The 24,116-nt window shown below is 38.3% G+C and overlaps 1 protein-coding gene and 1 long non-coding RNA gene across 4 annotated transcripts; one reads left to right on the top strand and one right to left on the bottom strand.

The window, feature by feature from the left end:
* Positions 1-15,737: 15,737 nt before the first annotated feature.
* LOC122316926 (protein FAR1-RELATED SEQUENCE 5-like) lies at positions 15,738-17,734 on the top strand. Its single transcript, XM_043133823.1, has 4 exons — positions 15,738-16,360; positions 16,457-16,593; positions 16,707-17,324; positions 17,556-17,734. The coding sequence occupies exons 1-4, from the start codon at positions 15,738-15,740 to the stop codon at positions 17,732-17,734; spliced, it is 1,557 nt and encodes a 518-aa protein (XP_042989757.1).
* Positions 17,735-19,551: 1,817 nt separating this feature from the next.
* On the bottom strand, positions 19,552-23,936 carry LOC122312753. 3 transcript variants are annotated; one of them, XR_006243213.1, is made up of 4 exons: positions 23,415-23,935; positions 22,415-22,506; positions 21,201-21,260; positions 19,552-20,732 (listed from the first exon to the last, which is right to left on the bottom strand). It is a non-coding gene; the product is annotated as an uncharacterized LOC122312753 (long non-coding RNA). The 3 variants fall into 3 exon arrangements; XR_006243212.1 differs by having other exon boundaries at positions 19,552-21,260; positions 22,327-22,506; positions 23,415-23,936; XR_006243211.1 differs by having other exon boundaries at positions 19,552-21,260; positions 23,415-23,934.
* Positions 23,937-24,116: the final 180 nt, after the last annotated feature.

Below are 24,116 nucleotides of genomic sequence, written 5' to 3'. Positions count from 1 at the left end.
ATTGGAGGGCACCAACAAGTGATCTGTAAAGAGTGGGATCCGAGAAAGGGGAACCGTCGCCAGTCAGATGCTGAGAGATAACCATGGGAGTGTGAACCGGCTTACTATCAAGCAAGTGGGCTCGAGTAAGAATGTCCCTTGCATATTTCAGTTGACTGATAAAAAGACCATTAGTAGTGGATGTAGCTTCCAGACCAAGAAAATAACTGAGGGAACCCAAGTCTTTGGTGGCAAACTCAGAATTGAGCTTGTGAGTGAAGCTGTCAAGAAGAGAGGGATTGTTGCCAGTAATGATAATATCATCAACATAAAGGAGCAAATAAATAGTGTCAGACTGCTGGTGAAACACAAAGAGAGAGGTGTCAGCACGACTGCAAGCAAAACCAAGGGTAATGAGAAAAGAACTAAACCGCTGAAACTAGGCACGAGGAGCTTGTTTGAGGCCATAAAGTGCTTTCTTTAGCTGACAAACATGGTCGGGATAGCGAGGATCAACATATCCAGGAGGTTGCTCCATAAAGACATTTTCAGTAAGGTGACCATTGAGAAAAGCATTCTTGACGTCCAGTTGACGAAGAGGCCATCGGTTGGTAACCGCAAGAGAAAGGACAACACGAACAGTAGTAGCCTTGATAACAGGACTAAAAGTGTCGGTGTAGTCAAGTCCAGGTACCTGAGTGTAACCTTTGGCAACAAGTCGAGCTTTGAGGCGCTCAATGGATCCATCAGGTAAATATTTGGTCCGAAATACCCATTTGGAACCCACAATGTTGGTGTTGACAGGACGAGGGACAAGGATCCAGGTGCGATTGGTCTGTAGAGCATGAACTTCTTCATCCATAGTAGCAAGCCAGGCAGGATTCTTAGCAGCGGATTTGAATCCTTTGGGCTCAGTAGAAGCAAGTAGAGCAGAAAGAAGTCCAGAGGGTTGCAAGACAGTGAGATCCGCCGGATGACGAGTCCGAAAGATACCAGACTTGGCTCGTGTGATCATGGGATGAGAACCCAATGATAAGGCAGGAGCGGATGGAGGATCAGGAACAGAACGATCACTGGCAGTCTCATTAGGAGGCGGTCTAGGATCCAACAAAGATGAGGAAGAACCTGCAATAGAATGAGGAACCTGCAAAGACTCATCCACTGAGTTAGTACAAATAACACATGGGGTGGATCTGGAAGGTGTAATGTGCGGAGAATGGTGCATAGGAAAAATAGGAGGGGGGTCGTTGGGACTGGGTTCAAGAAAATTGGAAAAAATGAGAGATGATATAGGCTGAGCTTGAGAGCTGATATGAGAGGGGAAATGGGTTTCATCAAATTGAGCATGACGAGTGATATATAGCCTAGAAGTAGTGGGGTCAAGACAGCGAAACCCTTTATAGGAAGGACTGTAGCCTAGAAAAATACAGGGAATGCTGCGAGGAGAAAATTTGTTAGGCATATAATCACGTAAGCAAGGATAAACACGACAACCAAATGGATGGAAATTTTCATAATTTGGTGAGGAGCCATAAAGAAGCTCAAATGGGGACTTACCTCCAAGAAGCGGTGTGGGCAGACGGTTGATAATGTAAGCTGCAGTGCTGAAAGCGTCAACCCAGAAGCGAGGGGAAATATGAGAGTGAAAAAGAAGGGCTAGACCGGTCTCAGTCACATGGCGATGTTTCCTTTCAGCGCGACCATTTTGAGCGGGTGTGTATGGGCAGGAAAGTTGGTGGTGAATGCCTGAGGTGCTAAGATGGGCTTTGAAGCGATTGCTTGTAAATTCTGCACCACCATCACTTTGAAAATTTTTGATACGAGTGGTATGTTGATTTTCCACAAAATTTTGAAAGTGAATAAAGGTATCATAAAAATCAGATTTGAATTTTAAAGGATAAAGCCAAGTGAATCGAGAGTGATCATCAATAAATATGACATAATATAGAAAGCCCGATGTGGATTTGACGGGGGAGGGGCCCCAAATGTCGCAATGAATAAGATCCAACACATGTGACGATCTTTTTTCATTACGTGCATAAGGTAAGCGATGATTTTTGGCAAGTTGACATGTAGTGCACAATGCAGGAGAAGGCAATAAAGATGTAAGAGAAAGATAACCATTTTTATTCAAATAAGAAATGATAGAGTGATTAACATGTCCAAGACGAGCATGCCATAAATCATAAGAAGCATGAAGAGCTTTATTTTTAAGAACGGAAATAAAAGCGGAGTTGCCGCGTTCCAGCACATACAAGCCACCATCTCTTTTACCGGTTGCCACCACCCTTCCCGTTTGACGATTCTGGACAGTAAAACAATTTTTAGTAAATGTAACCGAGAGAGGAAAATCAGAGGTTAATTTACTAATTGATAGGAGATTTTTGGTAAGACGGGGAACGACTAAAACATCTAATAAATGAAGATTGGGAGTTGGAGAAGTGATACCGGTGTGGGTAATGGGTAGGGATGCACCATTCCCTACAATTACACAATCCTTACCCATATAGTTATTGGACTGGTCCAAAATGGAAGGGTCTTTGGTCATATGGGCTGAGGCTCCAGTATCTAAGTACCAATCACTGGGCTCGGGCCCAGTCAGCCCACATGAAGAAGTGAAGGCCTCGACAAGGTGTGCTGCTGAGTCTGCCCGTGCATATCGTTGGTTGCAGCGGTCAGCATAGTGACCATCTTGCCGACAGATCTGGCAGCGTGGCGGACGACGGCCCTGGCCTGAACGGCTTCGCTGGTGCGACGGCCCACGAGTGCGAGCCGAATCATTGTGGCCACTGCGATGGCCTTGCTGATTTCGGGAGGAAGAATTCCTCTGCTGTGTTCGTGAGGTACCATGGTGGGTTGCTGTGAAAGCAGCTGTTGGAGGAGCCGATGGTTCAAGAGAGCGTTGAAAGAGTTCAAAACTTTCTGCTTTGGACACCAGATCAGCAAAACCGGGCAAGGGAGTGAGGGCCATTTGAGCTGTGGAAAAATGAGAGAAATCGGACCCAAGCCCGCGCAGGAACCAGTGAGACTTGTCGGTGTCGTCGACAGGCCGTCCGATGGCATGAAGCTGGTCACAGAGGGACTTGAAGGTTCGGGCATACTCAGAGACCGTGCGAGTACCACGCTTCATCAGCTGAAGATCATCTTTGAGCCGAAGCTCCCTAGCTTTAGACCGATGGCTGAAAGTGTTTTCAAGGGCAAGCCACACCTCACGGGAGGTGGACAAACCCACTACCTCTGCCATGGCTTCCTCGGTGAGGGAGGAGAGAAGGAGGCTGAGGAGGCGTTGATCCGTTTGCTTCCACGCCAAGTGTTTGATATTGGGTGTCTGAGAGGTGGGTGGGTCAAACTGTGAAGGGATTTCGAGAGTGCCATCCACATGTCCTAACAAGGCTTGGCTTTCAAGGAGAGGAAGTAATTGACTCTTCCATAGAAGGTAGTTAGAAGAAGAAAGCTTGATGGTAACCATGTGAATCATGGTGTTGAAGGGGAGAAAGGTGGAGTTGGGTTCGGCAGCCATGAGGGGAAGAGGGGATCGGGGATGTCAATCCAAGAAGGCTCGTGATACCATGAGAGGATTTGCAAAACCACCACACAACCGAATGTGGTGAGTGATCTCTTTATATATTTACTATATTTGAATCATTTACAAATCATGTACATAATGATGAATGGTAAAATAAAAGGAAACTAAATCAATCTATACAATAGAATTGCTGGAATTAAGGACAACTAAATAAGCCTAGAATTATGGTAAGGTTTCCTTAACAGTTTCCTTGACAATAGGTATAAAACTTTGGAATCTGTACCAGCTTGAAAATTTTATTTTAGTTTAAATTTGTGTGAATGAGAAATGAGATGCATTTGATGGATGATATCTTATTTATGAATATATAATAAGCTCCCCATGGTATTTGAATAATTGATTTGCTTATGTATAATGCAAAAATTGTTTCATAGTTCACATCATATTTTAACATCCATGCTTTGAGGCCAGCCCCTACCTTATTTAAATGAGCATAGATTACATAATTATTGCAAAGCTGCAATATTAAAAATGATACACAATTTAGAAGAAGATATTAGCAACCTACAGAGTTTTAAGAAGCAGGTTCTAGCCTTTCCACTCACCACGCCCTGTCTTGCAAGCAAGCCTTATGGAGAAAGATTATGCATATTAAACAAAGCTTTCACTCAAACAGGGTTAACTAGATATTGGTCTTCTTGACTAATCTGTTAAACAGAAAAGGCTAAATCCCTTGTAAGCATCCTTGAGCCCAACAAATTATGAAACAGTACCTTCTGGAATAACCTCATATAGAAGATGGGCTCCTTCACTAGGAGATTATATTTTCTATAATCATACTTGATTTTCTGTGCATGAACAGACTTGTTATGTTTTATCAATTTCCCCTTAATAGTATGGGAAATGCATTCATTTTCATTTGCCTCGCTCTACATTTTTCCCAAAAAATAAAATAAAAAAATGTATCTAAATTAACATTTGTCAATGACAAACTTGCCTAAAGCACCATAATGTGCTTTCCACGCTAAAAGAATACGTACACACGTTCAGATTCTTCCATATCTCTATAAACACAAAAGCCATCCCACCATCATTATGAAAATTTGGATATAAAAGTTAAAACCCATTCAACCAAAATTCTGATCCTAGTTTAGACAAGAAGGTCTAAGTGACCTATTAGATAGCCTGCTTGAGATGTAGAACTCCATGACATGTCAATCAATACAAATGTGAGGGCTCTTAGAAAAGATGTCCAACATTATATATCAATAATGATGAATTTATGAACTCATTGGATGCTTGTTTCAAGCAGGACCTGTTCCAATTTTTTTGAGACTTTCTTTTCTGTGCTGTTGGTCCTGAACAAGTAGAATGGTTTGTGTTTTGAAAGTATCATTTTTGCATTATTTCATGTAAAGGCTTCACTCACTGCTTGGTGCATCCTCAAGTTACTATTAATCTGTAGGAGATTGATATTAAGTTATAGACATTTAATTGTGTTATTTTGTGAAGTCATATTCAACTTCTTTTATTGCAGGATTTAATATTCAGAATTTCTACTGTAGATTAATAAACATTGTGTTTGCCCCTAAGTTAAATGTCGGCACAATAAGTTAACTGCATGCTTTGTTATGATTGTTGATACATGGTGATTAATATTTTAGAATTTCTCCATTTTTTATGAATCTTTTTTGATGTAGATGTTTTCATATTTTCTTTTCCTTCAAATCCTGAAAACATGCGTCAAGAGTTGGTTGTCCATTTATTTTCTGGAAAATATAAAACAAAGGGAATTTGTATACCCTGTTCATTATGTTCCTTTAAACCCTTTATGATTTGTCCCTTTCCATATGGCACACATTATTTAGTCATGTTTTTGACTTCCTAATTGCCAATTAAACTTGAGCCAATGCATGGTTTTTCCATGTTAGGAAACCTACTTATCAAAAAGTTGTTTGGATGCTTGGTTTTCACGATTGCAAAAGTTGGTTTTAGAGTTAAAACTAATACTAGGCAACTGCCATGTCCCATTAGAAGTCACTTACCAGCTGAAATTTTGTCCCAAAATTTGGAAGAAAACTAACTATACTAAATATCATCTATGAAGCATCTTTGTTGCTTGTATTTGCTACCATTCTATAGTTTTGTACTTGACGTACCCATAAAAACAATTGAATTGGGAAGAGAAGTAAAGCACTATCTTTAAATCCCCATGATCATGTAATGCTTTGGTACTTAGGCATTAAGACATAACTGACATTCCATTAATGCTTTAAGTTATAATAAATAAATGAAGTTCATTGGACTTAACAGACTACAAATCTCAAGAGGTTTCTTTTCATAGAATATAAATTCATTTATGGACTGCACTAGGAAAATTCTGTATTGTGCATAAAACATTTCCTTTTGTTTGAATCTTTAGGTGTCAAAAACCATTGAACAATGCATTAGTTTGAAGTACTCCAAGATCAAAAAAGAGAAGACAAAAAAAAAAAACTACATCTTTTGACAAACTATCTATCACTAGAGTTTTATTGCCTCCCCATTTAGTCTTAGGCTCAATTGTTTTTCAACCATGTTTGAATGTTTGAATTATTTAGATGAAATAATTAGTTTAGAAGTAAATTAAATATGAATTGTTGCATATAGTTTAAAAAAACTCCTATTTTTTAAACAAGTTTGGACTATTTTGCACATATAAAAAATGGTGTGAAGAAGTTCTTTTGATGCAATTTGTCAGCATGGGAAAACCCATCTCTCTCAACACCATCTAGCATAAATCTCGCAATTGTGGTATGTTATTAGATTTTTAAAGGCTATTACATTAGTCTCGTACTTGCTATTTATATGGTTATTTTTGTTATGTTAGGATATCCCAACAATTGCTCCAAACTTTCCAAACTACATGCATAGTTACTATGGACCACGTCCTGCATTTTCACCTGCTCTTATGTCATATCCAGATGCATACCAATATCAAAACAACATTCAGATGGTTAGAAACTTCGGTTTTTTTTTTCTCCTTTTATTGGAAGTTTAATTGCTGTCATGTTTAGCATAATGCTGGTTACTCATTTCAATATGGGATGAAACCTCCGACTCCTCTCATGGCTACAAGCTCCGAAATGATTGAAAGATTTGGTAAAGAGGATACACCTGGGTGTAGGGATGGTGACACGCCATGTTCCTTGTCTAGAGTTCTTGAACAAGTTAAAGAGGATAGGCCAGATTCACTGGAAACCAACGATGGCACTGCTGGGACAACTGTGACGCCCCCAATTCCTACGTACGGACACGTGGAGATCGAGGCGTTGGGATGATGACAACACGGGATCACCATCCTATCGCCAAGTGCCAAGTGTGTGTACATGCAACAAGTATACAACAAAAACACGCAGAGGATAATAAAAGTCTTATAACTAAGTACCAGAATATTTCTTTGTTTAATACAAATCTGATTAAAACATACATAATCAAATATTACAAGTTTCAAATATCGTTTCAAAACCAAACTACAAGGCATAAAACTCCAAATCAATACTCTAGCAGAGCCGCCTCCTCGGGCTCAGCCTCTTCCTCCTCCTCGATATCTGCATCAAAGTCTATAGTACCAAAATGGTGCCGCAGGTAAGTAAAGATCTAAACGCCACAAGATAAAAACATATTATACTTAAAAATATGCATGAAAGAATGCCAAATGTACATATCCCATAAATCTATATTTTTTTCACGCACGCCAAAAATCCCATTTGGCTCCAAAAACATATTACTTTCCAACTCATGCCAAAAGTCTCATTTGGTCTAAATCCAACTCAATTCAATATCCAATTAATCCGAATGCACCATGACCTCCCCTATGGGTCATCCGCACACCCTGGCTCCCATCGTCACACCACGAGTAACGACCATGCGTGTGACTTCGTAACGAGCAATGCCCAGTTCCACGCCCCACGCGTAGTTAGCCAAGCATCCTCTAGCCCTCGCCAGCAAAGGGCCACGAAGTCGGTACGAGAGCGTTGATTCCTACCCGCTCCTGTTGTCGCCCAGCGACAACCCAGGGGACGTTACTCAGTATATTACTCTCCTGAGTGACCAGAAGAGCTCCACATAGATAATACCCTATCTCGACTTAGGGTCGTGATACACATGCACCCGAAAATCCATTTACATAAATAACACCAATTTTTCTCAATTTAATAAATGCACATGAATGCATTATGCAACGCACACCTTAAAATACAAATCATTCAACCAATCACAAAATCAACAATAACAAATAACTCCGTCCTCAATCCATCCGACCCCTGACTTCTCGGACTCAGTCCAGAATTAACCAACCAATTAATGAATTTATTGTAAAAGTAATAATATATTTAAATCTAAAATAGAGTTTGAAAATTACTTACATCACTATAAGATAATTTTCGAATGATCAAGGAGCTGCAAACGGCGGAAAAAAAGTAACGTAACAATGTAAAATACATTGTGGTTGTGGGTTGTAAAATACCCACTTTTGAACGGGGACAAACCAAGACTCGAAATTTATAGGGAATGGCCTAGAGATGTTTATGAAGCTAGTGGAAGTGAGTTTTGGCCGTGGGTGGCAGTGGAAATGGCGGTGAAAGTGAAATAATGGCAAAACGGAGTTAAGCTCGTGGGAGTTGCTCCAGCAACGGATTGGGGCCGAAAATTGGTAGTTTAGGACGACAAGAGGTAAGTGATAAAGTGGTGAAGAAATGGTGGCTGGAGGTGGAACGACGGCGGCATAAATGCACAAAAATCGTGCGGCTTGGAGGGGCTCTCGGCGGCAAACGGCCGCTCGGATGGAGATGAAACTTGGTAGGGTGGTTCACCGGCCGGAGGGGAAGGTTTCTGGGTGGGTGGTGTAGACCACATCACTGGCAAGTGGCGGTGCTAGGCGGCAGAAGCTGGACAACGATAGTGAGAAGAGAGAGATGACGCAGCGCACAGGAGAAAAAACGGGGAAGAAGAAAGAAAAAATGAAAGAAGGAAAGGAAAAAGAAAAGGAAAAGAGAAAAAGAAAAAGAGAGAAGAAAAAGAAAAGATGGGAAAAAGAAATAAGGTCCAATCCTCACCTCCGGAATTTAAAAACTGATCCGACGAAAATAATTTTAAAAACTATAAAACGACTAAAATAATTTAAACACCACATCAAACTAAAATAAATCCAATTAAAATAAAATAAATTAAAATAAAAGAACTAATTTTTTAATTAAATTAAAATACTCATTCAGTGAAAATACACGTAAAAACGAGGTATCACATCCTCCCCTTAAAACAAATTTCATCCTCAAAATTTACAAGATCAAACACTAACTTGAAACAAGCCACATGATTCCATTGAAACCAAGTTTAAGAAAAGTACCGTCATTTACTCAAACAAATAGGGATACTGCTCCCTCATATCAGCTTCTCTCTCCCAAGAGAAATCTTGAGCTAATGGATCTCCCCATGCCACCTTTACCAGAGGTATTGTCTTGGATCTCAACTGTTGCTTCTTTCCAATCCATAATCTATGAAGGAACAATCTCATAAGGTCCGGTTGCAACTGAATACGCTCTGGGTTGACAAAGCGCGGCTCTTGTTGTCCAAAACTCTTCTTCAATGACGATACATGAAAAACATCATGAATTTCTCCAAAATATTCTGGCAATGCAATTCTATAAGCGACGGATCCTACCTTTTCAAAATCTAAAAAGGGCCGACATATCTCGAATCCAGTTTCCTACTTTTACCAAAATGCTCAACTCCTTTTATGGGAGAGACTTTAAGATAAACCCAATCACTTTCCTCAAAAGATAACTCTCTCCTCCTTGAATTTGCGTAACTTTTCTGACGACTCTGAGCTACCGTCATTTTATCCTTTATAATCCGAACTTGATTTTGCATTTCCTGAATTATTTCGGACCCAATTATTTTATTCTCCCCGACTTCATCCCAACACAATGACGATCTGCACTTCATAAGGAGCCATCTGGATGGACGCATGAAAGCTATTATTATAAGCAAATTTTATGAGCGGCAAGTGATTTTCTCAACTTCCTTGAAATTCCATAATACATGCTCGCAACATATCTTCAAGGGTCTGAATAGTGCGCTCTGATTGGCCTTCTGTCTGAGGGTGGTATGTAGTACTAAACTTAAACTTAGTACCTAAAGCTGCCTGCAAACTTTTCCAGAATTGAGATGTGAACCTTGGGTCCCGATCCGATACAATACTTTTTGGTATACCATGCAACCGCACTATCTCTTTTAAATACAAGTGAGTCAACTTACCTAAGGAATCAGTGTTATTAACATGCAAGAAATGAGCACTCTTAGTCAACCAATCAACAATCACCCAAACCGAGTTCTTTCCACTAGGAGTCCTCGATAAGCCCACTACAAAATCCATCGTAATGTCGTCCCACTTCCACTTAGGAATAGGGAGGGATTGGAGCATACCAGCGGGTCTTTGATGTTCGGCCTTGACTTGATGGCATGTGTGGCATCTCTCGATATACAAGGCAATATCCTTCTTCATTCATTCCCACCAATAATTTTTCTTCAAGTCTTGATACATTTTCATACTGCCAGGATGAACTGAATAACGGGCCGCATGAGCTTCTGCCATAATTCACTCCTTGAATTCTGAATCTTTGGGGACTACTCTACGATCTCAGAATCGAAGAATTCCATCCTTATCCATACTATAATGCAATGGCCCTCCAGATTTTCTAACTCTTTTTTTTATATCTAATAGCTTCGGGTTCTTCCTTTGAAGAGTCTTCAATTCCTCAAAATCAACTACTCGAATATCAAGAATTGAAGATAACACTTCCTCTTGCTTTGAACTTTCAATAAGAAGTCTTCTCATCCCGCAAAGTAAAGAATCAAATCCTGACGATTCACCTTCATCTTCCAAGTGCGACTTTCAACTCAAAGCATCTACAACTATATTTGCCTTCCCTGGATGATACTGGATCTCGCACTGGTAATGACTGATTAACTCTAGCCATCGCCTCTGCCTCATGTTCAGTTTCTTCTGCGAAAACAAGTGCTCCAAACTCTTATGATCGATGTATACTTCACAAACTTCTCCATACAAATAGTGCCGCCAGATCTTAAGAGCAAACACAATCGCAGTCAATTCTAAATCATGTGTCTGATAATTATTCTCATGATCTTTTAGCTGATGAGATGCATAAGCAACAACCCGTCCCTCCTGCATAAGGACATATCCCAATCTAAATTTAGACGCATCACTGAAAACTACAAATGGCTTGTGCGGTTCTGGAAGTGCCAATACTGGTGCAGTTGTCAATCTCTTATTCAATTCTTGGAAACTTCTCTCATACTTGTCTGACCAAATAAATTCTGCATTCTTTCTAGTCAAAGCAGTGAGAGGTCAGGATAAGTGAGAAAATCCCTCCACAAATCTTCTATAATATCCGGCTAGTCCCAAGAAACTCCGAATCTCACGCACGGTCGTTGGACGCTACCATGACAAAATAGCTTCCACCTTGTTAGGATCAACAGCCACCCTGTCTCGGGAAATCACATGCCCAAGAAATTTAATTTCCTCCAACCAAAATTCACATTTGCTGAGCTTTGCATACAACTGGTGTTCTCTTAATTTCTCAAGAACTAGACGAAGATGATAAACATGTTTTTCAAAATCTCAGAAATAAATTAAAATATCATAAATGAAAACTACCACAAAGGAATCCAAATAAGGTCGAAATACCCGATTCATTAAATCCATAAAAGCTACAGGGGCATTGGCTAACCCAAAAGGCATCACCTTAAATTCATAATGCCCATATCTCGATCTAAAAGCAATTTTGGGTATATCCTTATATCTTATCCGTAACTGGTAGTATCCTGATCTCAAATCAATCTTCGAGAACACAGCTGCTCCTTGAAGCTGATCAAACAAATCGTCGATCCGTGGAAGAGGATATTTATTTTTGATGGTCACCTTATTTAGTTCTCGATAATCATTGCACATTTTGAGAGTACCATCTTTCTTTTTAACAAACAGCACTGGCGCACCCTATGGCGAAGTACTTGGTTGAATAAATTTCTTATCTACCAATTCTTGCAATTGAACCTTCAACTCTTTTAATTTAGCTGGTGCCATATGGTAAGGGGCTTTATGTACAGGAGCCGCTCCAGGTTCCAAGTCAGTAACAAACTCTAACTCACGAACAAAGGGTAGGCAAGTCATCCACAAACACGTTAGGAAATTCTTCCACAACTGGGATATCTATCAATGACTTCTTCTGAAACGGCGTAGACACCATTTGGACTAAAAAGGTATTCGCTCCACAAGCAATCTCTCTTCTCGCTTGAATTGCCGATATAACTACCGGCTTTTCTTTTAGTTTACTTCCCGTAAATTCCAAGTAATCACTCGACTTCTACAATTAATACTCACAGAATATCGATATAGCCAATCCATCCCAAGGATAATATCAAATCCCAGTAGCTTAAATACAACCAAATCTGCATCTAGAAACTTTTCACCAAAATTCAAAGGACAACCCAACACAACTTTGGAACATCACACCACTTCGCCATTTGGTAGAGTCACTACTAATGATTTTGGCAAGGGTCCTGTAACCAAATTGCATATCCGAGCGAAAGTGGAAGATACAAACGACTGAGATGCACACGAATCAAACAAAGTGCAAGCATAAAATTCATATAAAAGGACTCTCCCTGAACCAATCATATTAACCAATGAAATCCAAATATAAAGAAGAAACCAAATCGCACCAAAGATCAAATCCAAAATTAAATTAGATCCATACCTATAATCACTCCAGCATCATGGGTCACTGGTGCCTCATCATCAACATCTCCGGGTGTAACAGCATATACCTGAGCTTGCACTGTTTGCCTCTGATTAGTTCTTCCACCACGTCGACCTCCACGACTTCCTTGAATTCTAACAGGGCACTCATGAGTGAAATGTCCCTCTTGGCCACAACGGTAACAATGGGTTCCACCACTTAGCCGACACTCATCCTCATGAGCTCTATTACTCCTTCCACAAACTGGCACCCGTCCTCCTATATGCACTCCCAAGGCTACTTGTGGTCCGGTTTCGGTCCGCTGAACAAATTTCTGAAGTGAACTAGAACTACTTCCTTCGCCCGTAAAACTCCGCCTTTTTTGTCCTGGAGGGGAGCCCATACTCGAATTAATCTCTCGCTCTGCCAGAGTGGCCAAGTCAACTAAATCCTTGAAAGTGGAAATCCGATGGCAGACCACCATTCTGCGTATATCAGGTCGCAGACCATCCTGGAAACGCTCGGTCTGCATCTCCTCCGTGGCGATGAGATGGGTAGCAAATCGCCCAAACTTTATAAATCTTCGGGCGTACTATTCCACGGTCATACTTCCTTGGACCAAACTTATGAACTCTTTTGCTTTTTGCTGCCTTACAGAAGCAGAAAAGAATCAATTATTAAATTCTTTCTTAAAACGCTGCCAGGACACAGCGGCAAAAGACCCAAATTCTGACTCCAACATTACTCTTTTTGTATCCCACCATTTAGAAGCAGTGCCTTGCAACAAATTACTGGCTTAAAGTACTTGTTGTGCCTCAGTGTAACCACAGATTTCAAATGTTCTTTCTAAATCTCTAATCCACTTTCCAGCCCGAAATGGATCCTTTTCTCCTGTGAAGGATGGAGTTCTATGCGCTTGAAAGCGCTCACATGTACATCCAGCTTGCACCACTCTACTAGGCTCTCCTTGTTGTGGCCTAAAATTTTGCTGCATGAATTCAGTCATTTGCCTTGGCGCTTGAGCTATGGCATCGTCTCTCGGCGTATCATCACAAGGCTCTTGAGTAGACTTCTTGGCCTTACCATCTTCCTGCCATAACACAACCTTTGACCCTCTTTAAAAAAAAACGAATAAAACAAACAACATAAAACCAAAACCAACACCAAAACCACATAACAAGAAAATAAAATATACTAGCATGCAATAACATAACTAAATAAAAAAATACAAACAAGCTAACTCAAATAAATTCAAATCGAATAAAACAAATCAAATAGCAAACTTTAATTAAAATAAATTTCAAATCACAACTTTAAAACTTGCTGGTACTACACCTACGGGACATGTGGTTTTACCCAAAGCCAAACCGCTCTGATACCACCTATGACGCCCCACATTCCCACGTATGGACACGTGGAGATCGAGGCGTCGGGATGATGACAACATGGGTCACCATCCTATCGTCAAGTGCCAAGTGCCAAGTGTGTGTATATGCAACAAGTGTACAACAAAAACATGCAGTGGATAATAAAAGTCTTATAACTAAGTACCAGAATGTTTCTTTGTTTAATACAAACCCGATTAAAATATACATAATAAAATATTACAAGTCTCAAATATCGTTTCAAAACCAAACTACAAGGCATAAAACTCCAAATCAATACTCTGGCAGAGCCGCCTCCTCGGGTTCAATCTCCTCCTCCTCCTCGACATCTGCATCAAAGTCTACGGTACCAAAATGGTGCTGCAGGTAAGTAAAGATCCAAATGCCACAAGATAAAAACATATTATACTCAACAATATGCATGAAAGAATACCAAATGCACATATCCCATAAATCCACATTTTTCCCACGCACGCCAAAAATCCCATTTGGTCCCAAAAACATATTACTTTCTAACTCACAACAAGAGTCTCATTTGGCCCAAATCCAACTCAATTCAATATCCAATTAATCCGAATGTACCATGACCTCTCCTATGGGTCACCGGCACACCCTGGCTTCCATCGTCACACCACGAGTAACGACCATGCGTGTGACTTCATAACGAGCGATGCCTAGTTTCGCGCCCCGCGCGTACGTAGCCAAGCATCCTCTAGCCCTCGCCAGCAAAGGGCCACAGAGTCGGTACGAGAGCGTTACCATCCCGCCTGCTCCCGTTGTCGCCTAGCGACAACCCAGGGGACATTACTCAGTATATTACTCTCCTGAGTGACCAGAAGAGCTCCACATAGATAATACTCTATCTCGACTTAGGGTCGTGATACACATGCACCCGAAAATCCATTTACATAAATAACACCAATTTTTCTCAATTTAATAAATGCACATAAATGCATCATGCAACGCACACCTCAAGATACAAATCATCCAACCAATCACAAAATCAACAATAACAAATAACTCCGTCCTCAATCCATCTGACCCCCGACTCCTTAGACTCAGTTCGGAATTAACCAACCAGTCAATGAATTTATTGTAAAAGCAATAGTATATTTAAATCTAAAATAGAGTTTGAAAAATACTTACAGTGCTATAAGATAATTTTCAAAGGATCAAGGAGCTGCAAACGGCGGAGAAGAAGCAACGTAACAATGTAAAATACATTGTGGCTGTGGGTTGTAAAATACCCACTTTCGAATGGGGACAAATCAAGACTCGAAATTGATAGGGAATGGCCTAGAGATGTTTACGAAGCTAGTGGAAGTGAGTTTTGGCTATGGGTGGAGGTGGAAATGGCGGTGGAAATGGCGGTGGAAGCGAAAAAATGGCAAAATGGAGTTGAGCTTGTGGGAGTTGCTCCGGCAACGGATCGGGGCCGAAAATAGGTGGTTTAGGACAGAAAGAGGTAGGTGATGAAATGGTGAAGAGATGGTGGCCGAAGGTGGAACAACGGCGGCGAAAATGCATAAAAACCGTGCGACTTGGAAAGGCTCTCAGTGGCAAACGGCGGTTCGGATGAAGGTGAAACTTGGTGGGGTGGTTCACCGGCCTAAGGGGAAGGTTTCTGGGTGGGTGGTGTCGACCACGTCGCCGGTGAGCGGCGGTGCTGGGATGTAGAAGTTGGATGACAATAGTGAGGAGAGAGAGAGGACGCAGCACATGGGAGAAAGAACGGGGAAGAAGAAAGAAAAAGAAGAAAAAAGGAAAGAAGGAAGGAAAAAGAAAAGGAAAAGAGAAAAAGAAAAAGAAAAGATGGGGAAAAGAGATGAGGTCCAATCCTTACCTTTGGAGTCCAAAATTGATTCGACAAAAACAATTTTAAAAATTATAAAACGACTAAAATAATTTAAACACTACATCAAACTAAAATAAATCCAATTAAAATACAATAAATTAAAATAAAAGAACTAATATTTTAATTAAATTAAAATACACTTTCAGTGAAAATACACGTAAAAATAGGGTATCATAACACCTCGATTAGACCAAATGGATGGTGGTGATTTGATTGAGGAGCCAAAAAGGGGGATGGAGTTTGATTTTTTTGAGAAATTAATGAGCTATTATAAGCTATATGCTAAGAAATGCGGGTTTGGATCCATGACACAAAGAAGTGAGAGGGATGACGATGGGAGTGTCAAATGTGTCACCTTTGGTTGTGCTTGGGAGAGAAAGGCTCGGAATAAGACGATGAATGTTGCCAAACCACGTTCGACAGGAAAGACTAACTGTAAGGCAAGGGTTAATGCCTTAAAAGTTGAGAGAAAGATGTGGTTGACTACAGTTCATAATACCCACAATCACGGACTAAGTCCACAAAAATCCTGTTTCTTTCGATGTAATCGCAAAATTAGTGAGACTGTAAAAAGAGTACTAGATACTAACAACCTGGCTGGCATCCGAATGAACAAGAGTTTCAGATCTCTTGTTGTTGGCATGGGAGGATTTGAGAACCTCCCATTTTTGGAAAAAGATTGTCGCAACTACATAGATAAGGCAAGACATCTACGACTTGAAGTAGCTAGTGCTGGAGTGTTGCGAGACTATTTTTCTAGGATGCATTACAAGAATCCTGGATTCTTTTATTTGATGGATTTAGATGATGATGAGAGGTTAAAAAATATCTTTTGGGTAGATCCATGTAGTAGGGTAGTTTATTAAGATTTTAGTGATGTGGTAACATTTGACACTACGTACCTGATGAATAGATATGGGATGCCCTTTGCACCTTTTGTTGGTGTAAACCGTCATGGCCAGTTGATTCTCTTGGGAGCAGGGTTAATTTTAAATGAGGACACAAACACTTTTTTATGGTTATTTCAGACCTGGCAGCAGTGTATGGATGGTATTGCCCTGCCAACTATTATTACTGGCTAAGATAGAGCAATGAAAATTGCAATCGCTATTGTATTTCCAAAAGCCAGCATAGATTTTGCCTTTGGCATATACTTAAAAAAGTCTCCGAGAAGACTGGCTCCCATCGTGCCTACAAAAGTGGCCTAAAAACTCAGCTGATGAAATCTGTGTATAACACTCAAACTATTGAAGAGTTTGAGAAATCATGGAAAAAGTTAATTAGAGCGTACACCTTGCAAGAGAATATCTGGTTACAAAGTTTGTATGCTGTGTGCACACATTGGGTACCGATATTCCTAAATGAGTATTTTTGGGCTGGCATGAGTACAACCCAGCAGAGCGAGAGCATGAATGTATTTTTTGATGAATATGTTCATGTGAAGACAAACTTGAAAGAGTTTGTCAACCAGTTTGACAGTGCCTTGAGAAAGAAAATCGAGAATGAAGTCAGCGCTAATTTTCACTCATATAGCATTACAATTCCATGCATATCTAGATCCCCAATTGAAAAAAAAATTCAAGAGTTGTATACGAATGCAAAATCCAGGGAAGTTCAGAAGCAAGTTATGGGTTTAGTAGATATGGATCCTTCTCTATTTGGACGGGATGGTGTGAAGAAGATCTATCTAATAGAAGATGAAGTTTGTGTTGATGAGTTTACTAAACATGTTACATATTATATGGACTTTAATGAGGAAGACTGTGATGTTAAGTGTTCATGTGGGTCATTTCAGATGAGAGGGATACTGTGTAGGCATGTGTTGGCCATATTCAAATATAATGGGATAAAAATTTTGCCAGATAGGTACATTTTAGATTGATGGAGAAAGGACATCAAACAGATATACATGTTAATCCATAGTACCTATGACACAAGGTATCAAGGGGAAGATACTAACAGATATTCAACTCTATTGAATATTTGTTATCGGATGATTACTCTTGCAGCAGGTTCAAAAGAGCATACTGAGGATGAAACTAAAAAGTTATATGCAATGATTGAGTTATATGGTGACACCCGAGAATCCCCTTCAATGGCCAAAACGGCTTCCATGAGTTATGTGAGGAAAATGCAGACCACCATCTCTGAGTGGAGCATCCAGGATGGAGCAAGACATGCAAAAAGTTAAAGCGAAAACGAAGAAAGCAAATGTAAAGTGAAAATGTAAAGAGATTCAATATTTTTAATAATAAGAACTATTTCCATATACATGTTTATTTGGGTTGATTTATTTATGCAAATATTATAATGACATAGAGTTTGTACTTGTTACTTGATTATTAGTGAAATGGAGGATATATGTCAGCCCAGGACACATGTAGGAATTTATTTGAACCATCAGAGATAGATTTTTCCAATGTTGGAAACAGGCAAGTATACATATTTTACTTTTGAATTGCTGAATTATTTGGAAAAGTAATTTTTAAATATGTTATACTTGTATTTTCCATATTTTTGTTCTCTATCTATCACTAGACTGTTTCAGTCAACTCAACGTTTGACATTAGTGGAACCCAAAATATGGTTGGAAGTCAAGAAAGTGTAATATTCTTAAATTTTGATATTTTAATAGTCATATTGATGTCACATTAATATTTTGTATTTATTATTTACAGATACAACTTGGTTTGAATGGATCACAACCTGTGCAACCTGGGTTGGATGGATTGCAATTGATGCAATGATATGGTGGTTATACTTTGTGCAAATATATTTGTTAAAACTTTACACCTTATAGTTCAAATTTTTAGTATGTGCATGAAAAGTATATGCATAGTCTGTGGATGCAAAGTCTATTAGATATGACTTCTTAATAACTGTTATTAATTTAGTTAGATGCAGGAGTATTATCTGTGGAGCTTGTGCTGGTTATTTTTGGATGGAGCTTGGAAGAAATCACAGACTAGCAACACCCAGTTTTTGATAAGTTTTGTAACTATTTTTGTAAGAAGAAAGCTTAGTGGTTGTTATAGTTTTTATAATTATTTTTGTAGAAAGAAATAGTGGTTGTTATAGTTTTTGTAATTATTTTTGTGGGAAGAAATATTGGTTATTATGGTTTTTGTAATTCTTTTGGGGGAAGAAATATTGGTGATTATAGTTTTTGTAATTATTTTTGCAAGTTGAAATCTGGCAAGTAATATACGATTTGAGTAGGATGATTATGCGGTTGCCAGGAGTATAACCTGCCATATTTACTTGCCAAAGAAATTGCTCCAATACAGCCATCTCTTCTTGCCTAATTTTGATTTTTTTCTTTTTTTGATAAGTAAGAAGTTGTTGGTTTTCCCTCCCTTTCTTCCAGAGAATGACTACAAGATTAAAGTCTGGACCTACAAGTTGCACATGTGTCTTTTCACTCTTCTCGGACATCTAGATTATATTTGCACAGTGTAGTTTCACCATGAATACCCATGGATTGTGAGTGCCAGTGATAATCAGACTATTGGTATTTGGAATTGATAGTCACGCACTTGTTATGTGTATCTGTTTTGACGGGCCACAATCACTATATTATGTGTTCTTCATTCTACCTTAAATGCACTATGTTATATTAATCAATAAAGAAAATTATTTTTTCCAACATTAATATATCTTAAACTGAAAAATTATTTTTTCCAACATTAATATATCTTAAACTGACATTAGTTTGAAAAAGTGGATTAATTAAAAAACAATAATGAAAGGGTGCAATTCCTAAGCATCCATTCCAAAATACATTTCAGCCATGCCTCATCCCAAAATCCACTAATATTCAGTACTAGTTTTACACATCAGTAGTAATTTTACACACTCAGTACATTTAAGTAGCAATACCCAAATAATTTCAGCAAGTTCAGTTACACATTAGCAAGTTTAGATGTTGTCACCAAAGCATCCATGATCAGCAGCCATGTGATGGATAGATGGTGGCAAAAGAATGATGAAGAGAAGGTTTAACTGAAACATAAACAGCCCACATCCTTTAATCAAATAGCAAAACCAGAAATGAGTTCTCAAATAGTTAACTTCAACAGGAATGAGTTAATGATACAAGTGAATATTAGCAAAACCCAAGAAACAAGTGAATATTATTAAAGTCAAAGTTGTATTCTAGATTACATCCTTTTTTATTCTCAGTAAAGTACTTAATAACTCATAGGATTTAAGCAAGCACCACAATGGCATCTACTATCCTCCAGAACACTAGAAGGAAAGCACTAATTCCACATTTCCCATGCATTGAAATGCTATGCCTATTGTCATCATTAACAAGAGAATTGTAGATTGCCTATTGCAAAGCATTGAGCAATGCAGATACGTATGATTGAATCAATCTAGGGTACTAAGGCTATGCCTATTGTAGATGCAAATGTAGATTCCATGCAAGGAAGAACATGTATACAATTTTAAATCCAAGAAACAAGAATGAACAGCAGTCCTATACAATTTTGACTTTTATACATCTACTCTCTAGTAGATGTATACTCTTGCACATGTAAATGAATGAGCATGAGTAAATTGCTCTGCCAAAAAGATATCTTGAGATGCCAAGTATAACAGTTCATATTGTGGTTCATTTGATGGGCCAGAGTTTAAAGACAATCATTTTGTTGTTCACACGCAACAAAGGATGGGCATTCACAATCCGAAAGACCCCATTCCTCTCCTCGTAGAATAAAGTAAACAGGACAAATGAAAATCTCAACAATTAAATGGAAGCAAGAAATTACATGAAATTTCAAAATGAGAATCGCTATGGATGTCTTTCTAAAGTGGAATTTATTTCTAAAGCAGATCAGTATACTAAGATGAGACAAGGATTCATGTAAGAGCGTAGAATCAAAACAACCATGGCAGTCTAAAGAAGAGTGTTAAGTCTAAATAAAATTGTGAGACCCATGTAAGAGCACAACGGGTCTTTCCTTCCTACTCGTTTCATTGTATCAAACAACTAATGCAAGTATCAACGTAATAAAGAAACCTATTCACATGCCAAAATTGATTATAGGAGAATTGCAGAAAAAGCATGAAATGAAGAAAAACAACAGTTGATGCTGCTGTAAAATATTCCAATCATCACCTATAACTTATCTTGATGGCCCTCAAGATACATGTCTGAGTCTCATTTACAAGCCTACCTTCATCTTGCAAGATATGAAAGTGATAAGAAATTTAATGAGAAAGGTCTAGAGTAAGGCAAAGTGGACATAACCTTATAAGCAATACATAATAGACCTATTTCAGCAATTGGTGTTCATTTGTTTTATCCTTTTTCAGAAACTTGGTGTCCCTAATTTATAGCAACATTTGTAGCAGATCTTAAAGAAATTAAATAAACTAGCTAAGTCGCACAAAGACTACCCCTTTCAAGTCTATAACCAAAACCCACATACCATATTATAGAAGAGTGATAAATAACAGCTATCAGATCCAAAACAAACACCACGACAAGTAACAGCTTGGAAACCATGCCTTCAACCCCAAAAATTCCCATTATTTGAAATCAAAACTCTCAGCTCAATCAACAATAAATTAATGCATGTTCAATTCCACCAAAATGGGCCTAAAAACTAAAAAAAAAATTATACTCCACAAATGCAGAGATGAAATACCTGAATTAGATCACCAAGATGGAGTATATGCAAAAATCGAAGCTACTATAAGTCCTTTTGCTGAAATTTGTAAAAAGAAAAATCGAAAGGTCAGAAAAAGTGCTCGATTGAGTTCGGAGCTGAGAATATGGCAATTATGGAATATGTGAGCACACAAAAATGGAAAAACTGGAATCAAAAACCCAATTTGAAGTTTTAAAAAATAGCAAATACTCGAAGAAGATCAGCTTAGAAACCTTGTGATTCAAGACAGAAATGCAAGAAAAATGCAAGAAAATATCCTTAAGCAGTGATTTCCTGGATCATCTACCATCCTAATTTGGGAATTTATTAGACATCTTCAACAATACCTATGCTTAAAGCATCCACATTGGCTTCATCAAAGCCATATTTAAAATTTGATGAAAAGTACATGCTTTCCATAAATTCATAACCTTTCTATCCATAACCCACATTGGATTAGCCATTAGATTCATCAAAATAATAATACAATATTATTTTTAATAATAATATTTTAAAAATATAATTTTGTTTTCATATTTTGCAATTATACCAACCATACGTACATTAATAATTTAATTTGAGACTTAAATTATTGTTTCCTAACTAATTTTTTTCCTCAACCTAATTACCCAACAAACTCATTTTGCTAACCCTCATTCTACCCAACAATTATATATAAAATTTATGAAACGAACAAATACATCTACAATTTGAAAAAATCACACTTAAGTGCAATATTAGCGGCCACCAATTCATCTAGTCAAAGATATTGAAAGCCCATTCTTACAATCCAGTTTGCTGTTTCATAAAGGTTGCCAAAGTCCTTAAGGTATAACTAGAGAGAGAGAGAGGATTTGCCCAAGCATGAAAAGCAATTCAATTAACCAAACCACAGAATATCGATCCAAACTGAGAATGAAAACAAGAAAAACATCCCTAATGAATTGCATTGTGGAGTTCCAAGTTCACCTTCAGTTAAAAAAAAAAAAATCTCAATTGAATCTCAATCCCTTTATTAGTTCTGCGATTTAGACACCAATTTAACTAGGCCAAGAAAAGGTAAAAACATAATCTAGCTAAAGATAGAGGCAACCACCATAGACAATATATATTCTCTCTATACCATTGCCTATGCTTAATATTCCCAAGACCAACTTGAATAAAAGGGCTGCAGCAGTGGTAGAAAAATTGCCATCTGATTGTTTGCCTACTTGATGTATTGAGAGAGAGCATCAAGCTCCGTTTTTGACTTTGCAAATCTCTCTTTGTCATAAGCATCAACCAAGTACATCATGGCATCGACCTATAGAATAAAATGATCACAAATGATCAGTGAGGAACCAATACCATCACATAAGTTGTTTGGCCTTTTCATGTATCACCCCTATCAACCATAAATTGCTAAAAATTGAAGTTTTATGCCTTCTAAACCCAGAGTACGTCAACAAGAATAATAATTGAAGAATACTCGGTTTGCCTTATAAAATATACACAAGGTACCAAGACAAAAAAAAGTTAATGGTGCAACATGTTAGAAACCATAATTAAATGCCCGTTTATTTTCTTCTCTATAGTTTTCGTGCAGAAACAAACAAATTAAACACATGTGGGAACATCCATGCATTTGGGAAAATTTTAATTTGGAATGTACACAATGGTTGGAAGTTCCTGTTTGGTTTAACATGTAGCGTTTGGCCTCATTTATCTGGGTTTTTCATAATGGTAGGCAAAAATTGTAATTTATTTTCCACTTTTATTTAAAATAAGCAAACAAATTAAGCATGGCTCTCTTTAAATAAGAACATTATCTTACACACCATATTTAGCTATCTTCAATAAGGAATATGTGACCTAATTTACTTAATTTTAAACGTAATATGGTGAACTCTAAAGCATAAAGAAAAACCAAGCTTGCAAAGATCACCTAAGAATCTTCAATAGAGTTAATTACTTTAAACAAAACTTTCGTAACTTTAAATTTTGGCACATAATATGCAACTTCCTTCGTAGTGAAAAGCAAATTTTGTTTTTTTTTTTAGTTTTTCTTTTCTCGTTTCTATATATACAAGCATATTTTCTAGGAAAAATATTAGAAGTGGTTGGATTTGTGGCTTGACAGAATTATGACAAACAATGAATTGATCGAAAAGTAAAACAAAACTAATAACAGACTAAGAAAATAATGCATAATACAAAAGGAATACTATGTACTTGCATTCCTTCTGGACCGGATAGGGGCGACTGTCTTCCTTCTTCTGTCACGACCATATTCTAGTATTAGGGCTTCGGGATGAAGGGAAAATGGACTTGGTTAGGGTTACAGTTTATGGTTAGGGTTAGGATTTGGGGATGAAGGGAAATGGGCTGGGTTAGAGTTAGGAGGGAGGGATGTCTACTGGGTCATCTTCGAGGGAGGTGAGAACTTGGGATGAATGGAAATGGAAGGGCTTCGAGATGAAAGGAAGTACTCGGGATGAAAGGAAGATACATAGAGGCACAGAGACAAAAATGTAGAAATACACAGAGATGAGGCTTCGGGGTTTGAAGGTCATCGTAAATCGAAACATACAGATGGGGCTTTAGGGCTTCAATGGTCTTTGTAAATCGAAAGCACAGAGAAGAAAGGAAAGGGCTTCGATGATCTTTGTTAATCGAAAACATAGAGAGAGAAGGAGCTTGTCCAAAAGCACAAATAGTGAAGGAAAGGGCTTCGAAACATAGAGAGGGGTAATACGAAACTAAGGAAAAAATGGAGGGAAATGTAAAAAACACAAAGAGCAATACTACATACAGTCGTAGAATTACAAACGCTGCGTAATCGCTTTGAAAAAAAGTGGGGTTCACGATTAAAAATTTATTTATTTTCATGTGAGTCCCATATTAATTTATTTTTTTTAAAGCGACTGTACGCTA

The sequence above is a fragment of the Carya illinoinensis genome, chromosome 1 (assembly GCF_018687715.1).
Source record: "Carya illinoinensis cultivar Pawnee chromosome 1, C.illinoinensisPawnee_v1, whole genome shotgun sequence".
Taxonomy (NCBI): domain Eukaryota; kingdom Viridiplantae; phylum Streptophyta; class Magnoliopsida; order Fagales; family Juglandaceae; genus Carya; species Carya illinoinensis.
The sequence above is the reverse complement of the archived record's forward strand: the minus strand, read 5'-3'. Positions and strand labels throughout refer to the sequence as shown.

Coding starts and splice junctions, on each gene's coding strand:
- LOC122316926 (XM_043133823.1), top strand. CDS start 15,738: ATGGATGGTGGTGATTTGATTGAGGAGCCAAAAAGGGGGATGGAGTTT. Junction 16,594..16,706: donor CTGGCAGCAGTGTATGGATG/GTATTGCCCTGC, acceptor TACTTAAAAAAG/TCTCCGAGAAGACTGGCTCC. Junction 17,325..17,555: donor CTGTGATGTTAAGTGTTCAT/GTGGGTCATTTC, acceptor CTCTTGCAGCAG/GTTCAAAAGAGCATACTGAG.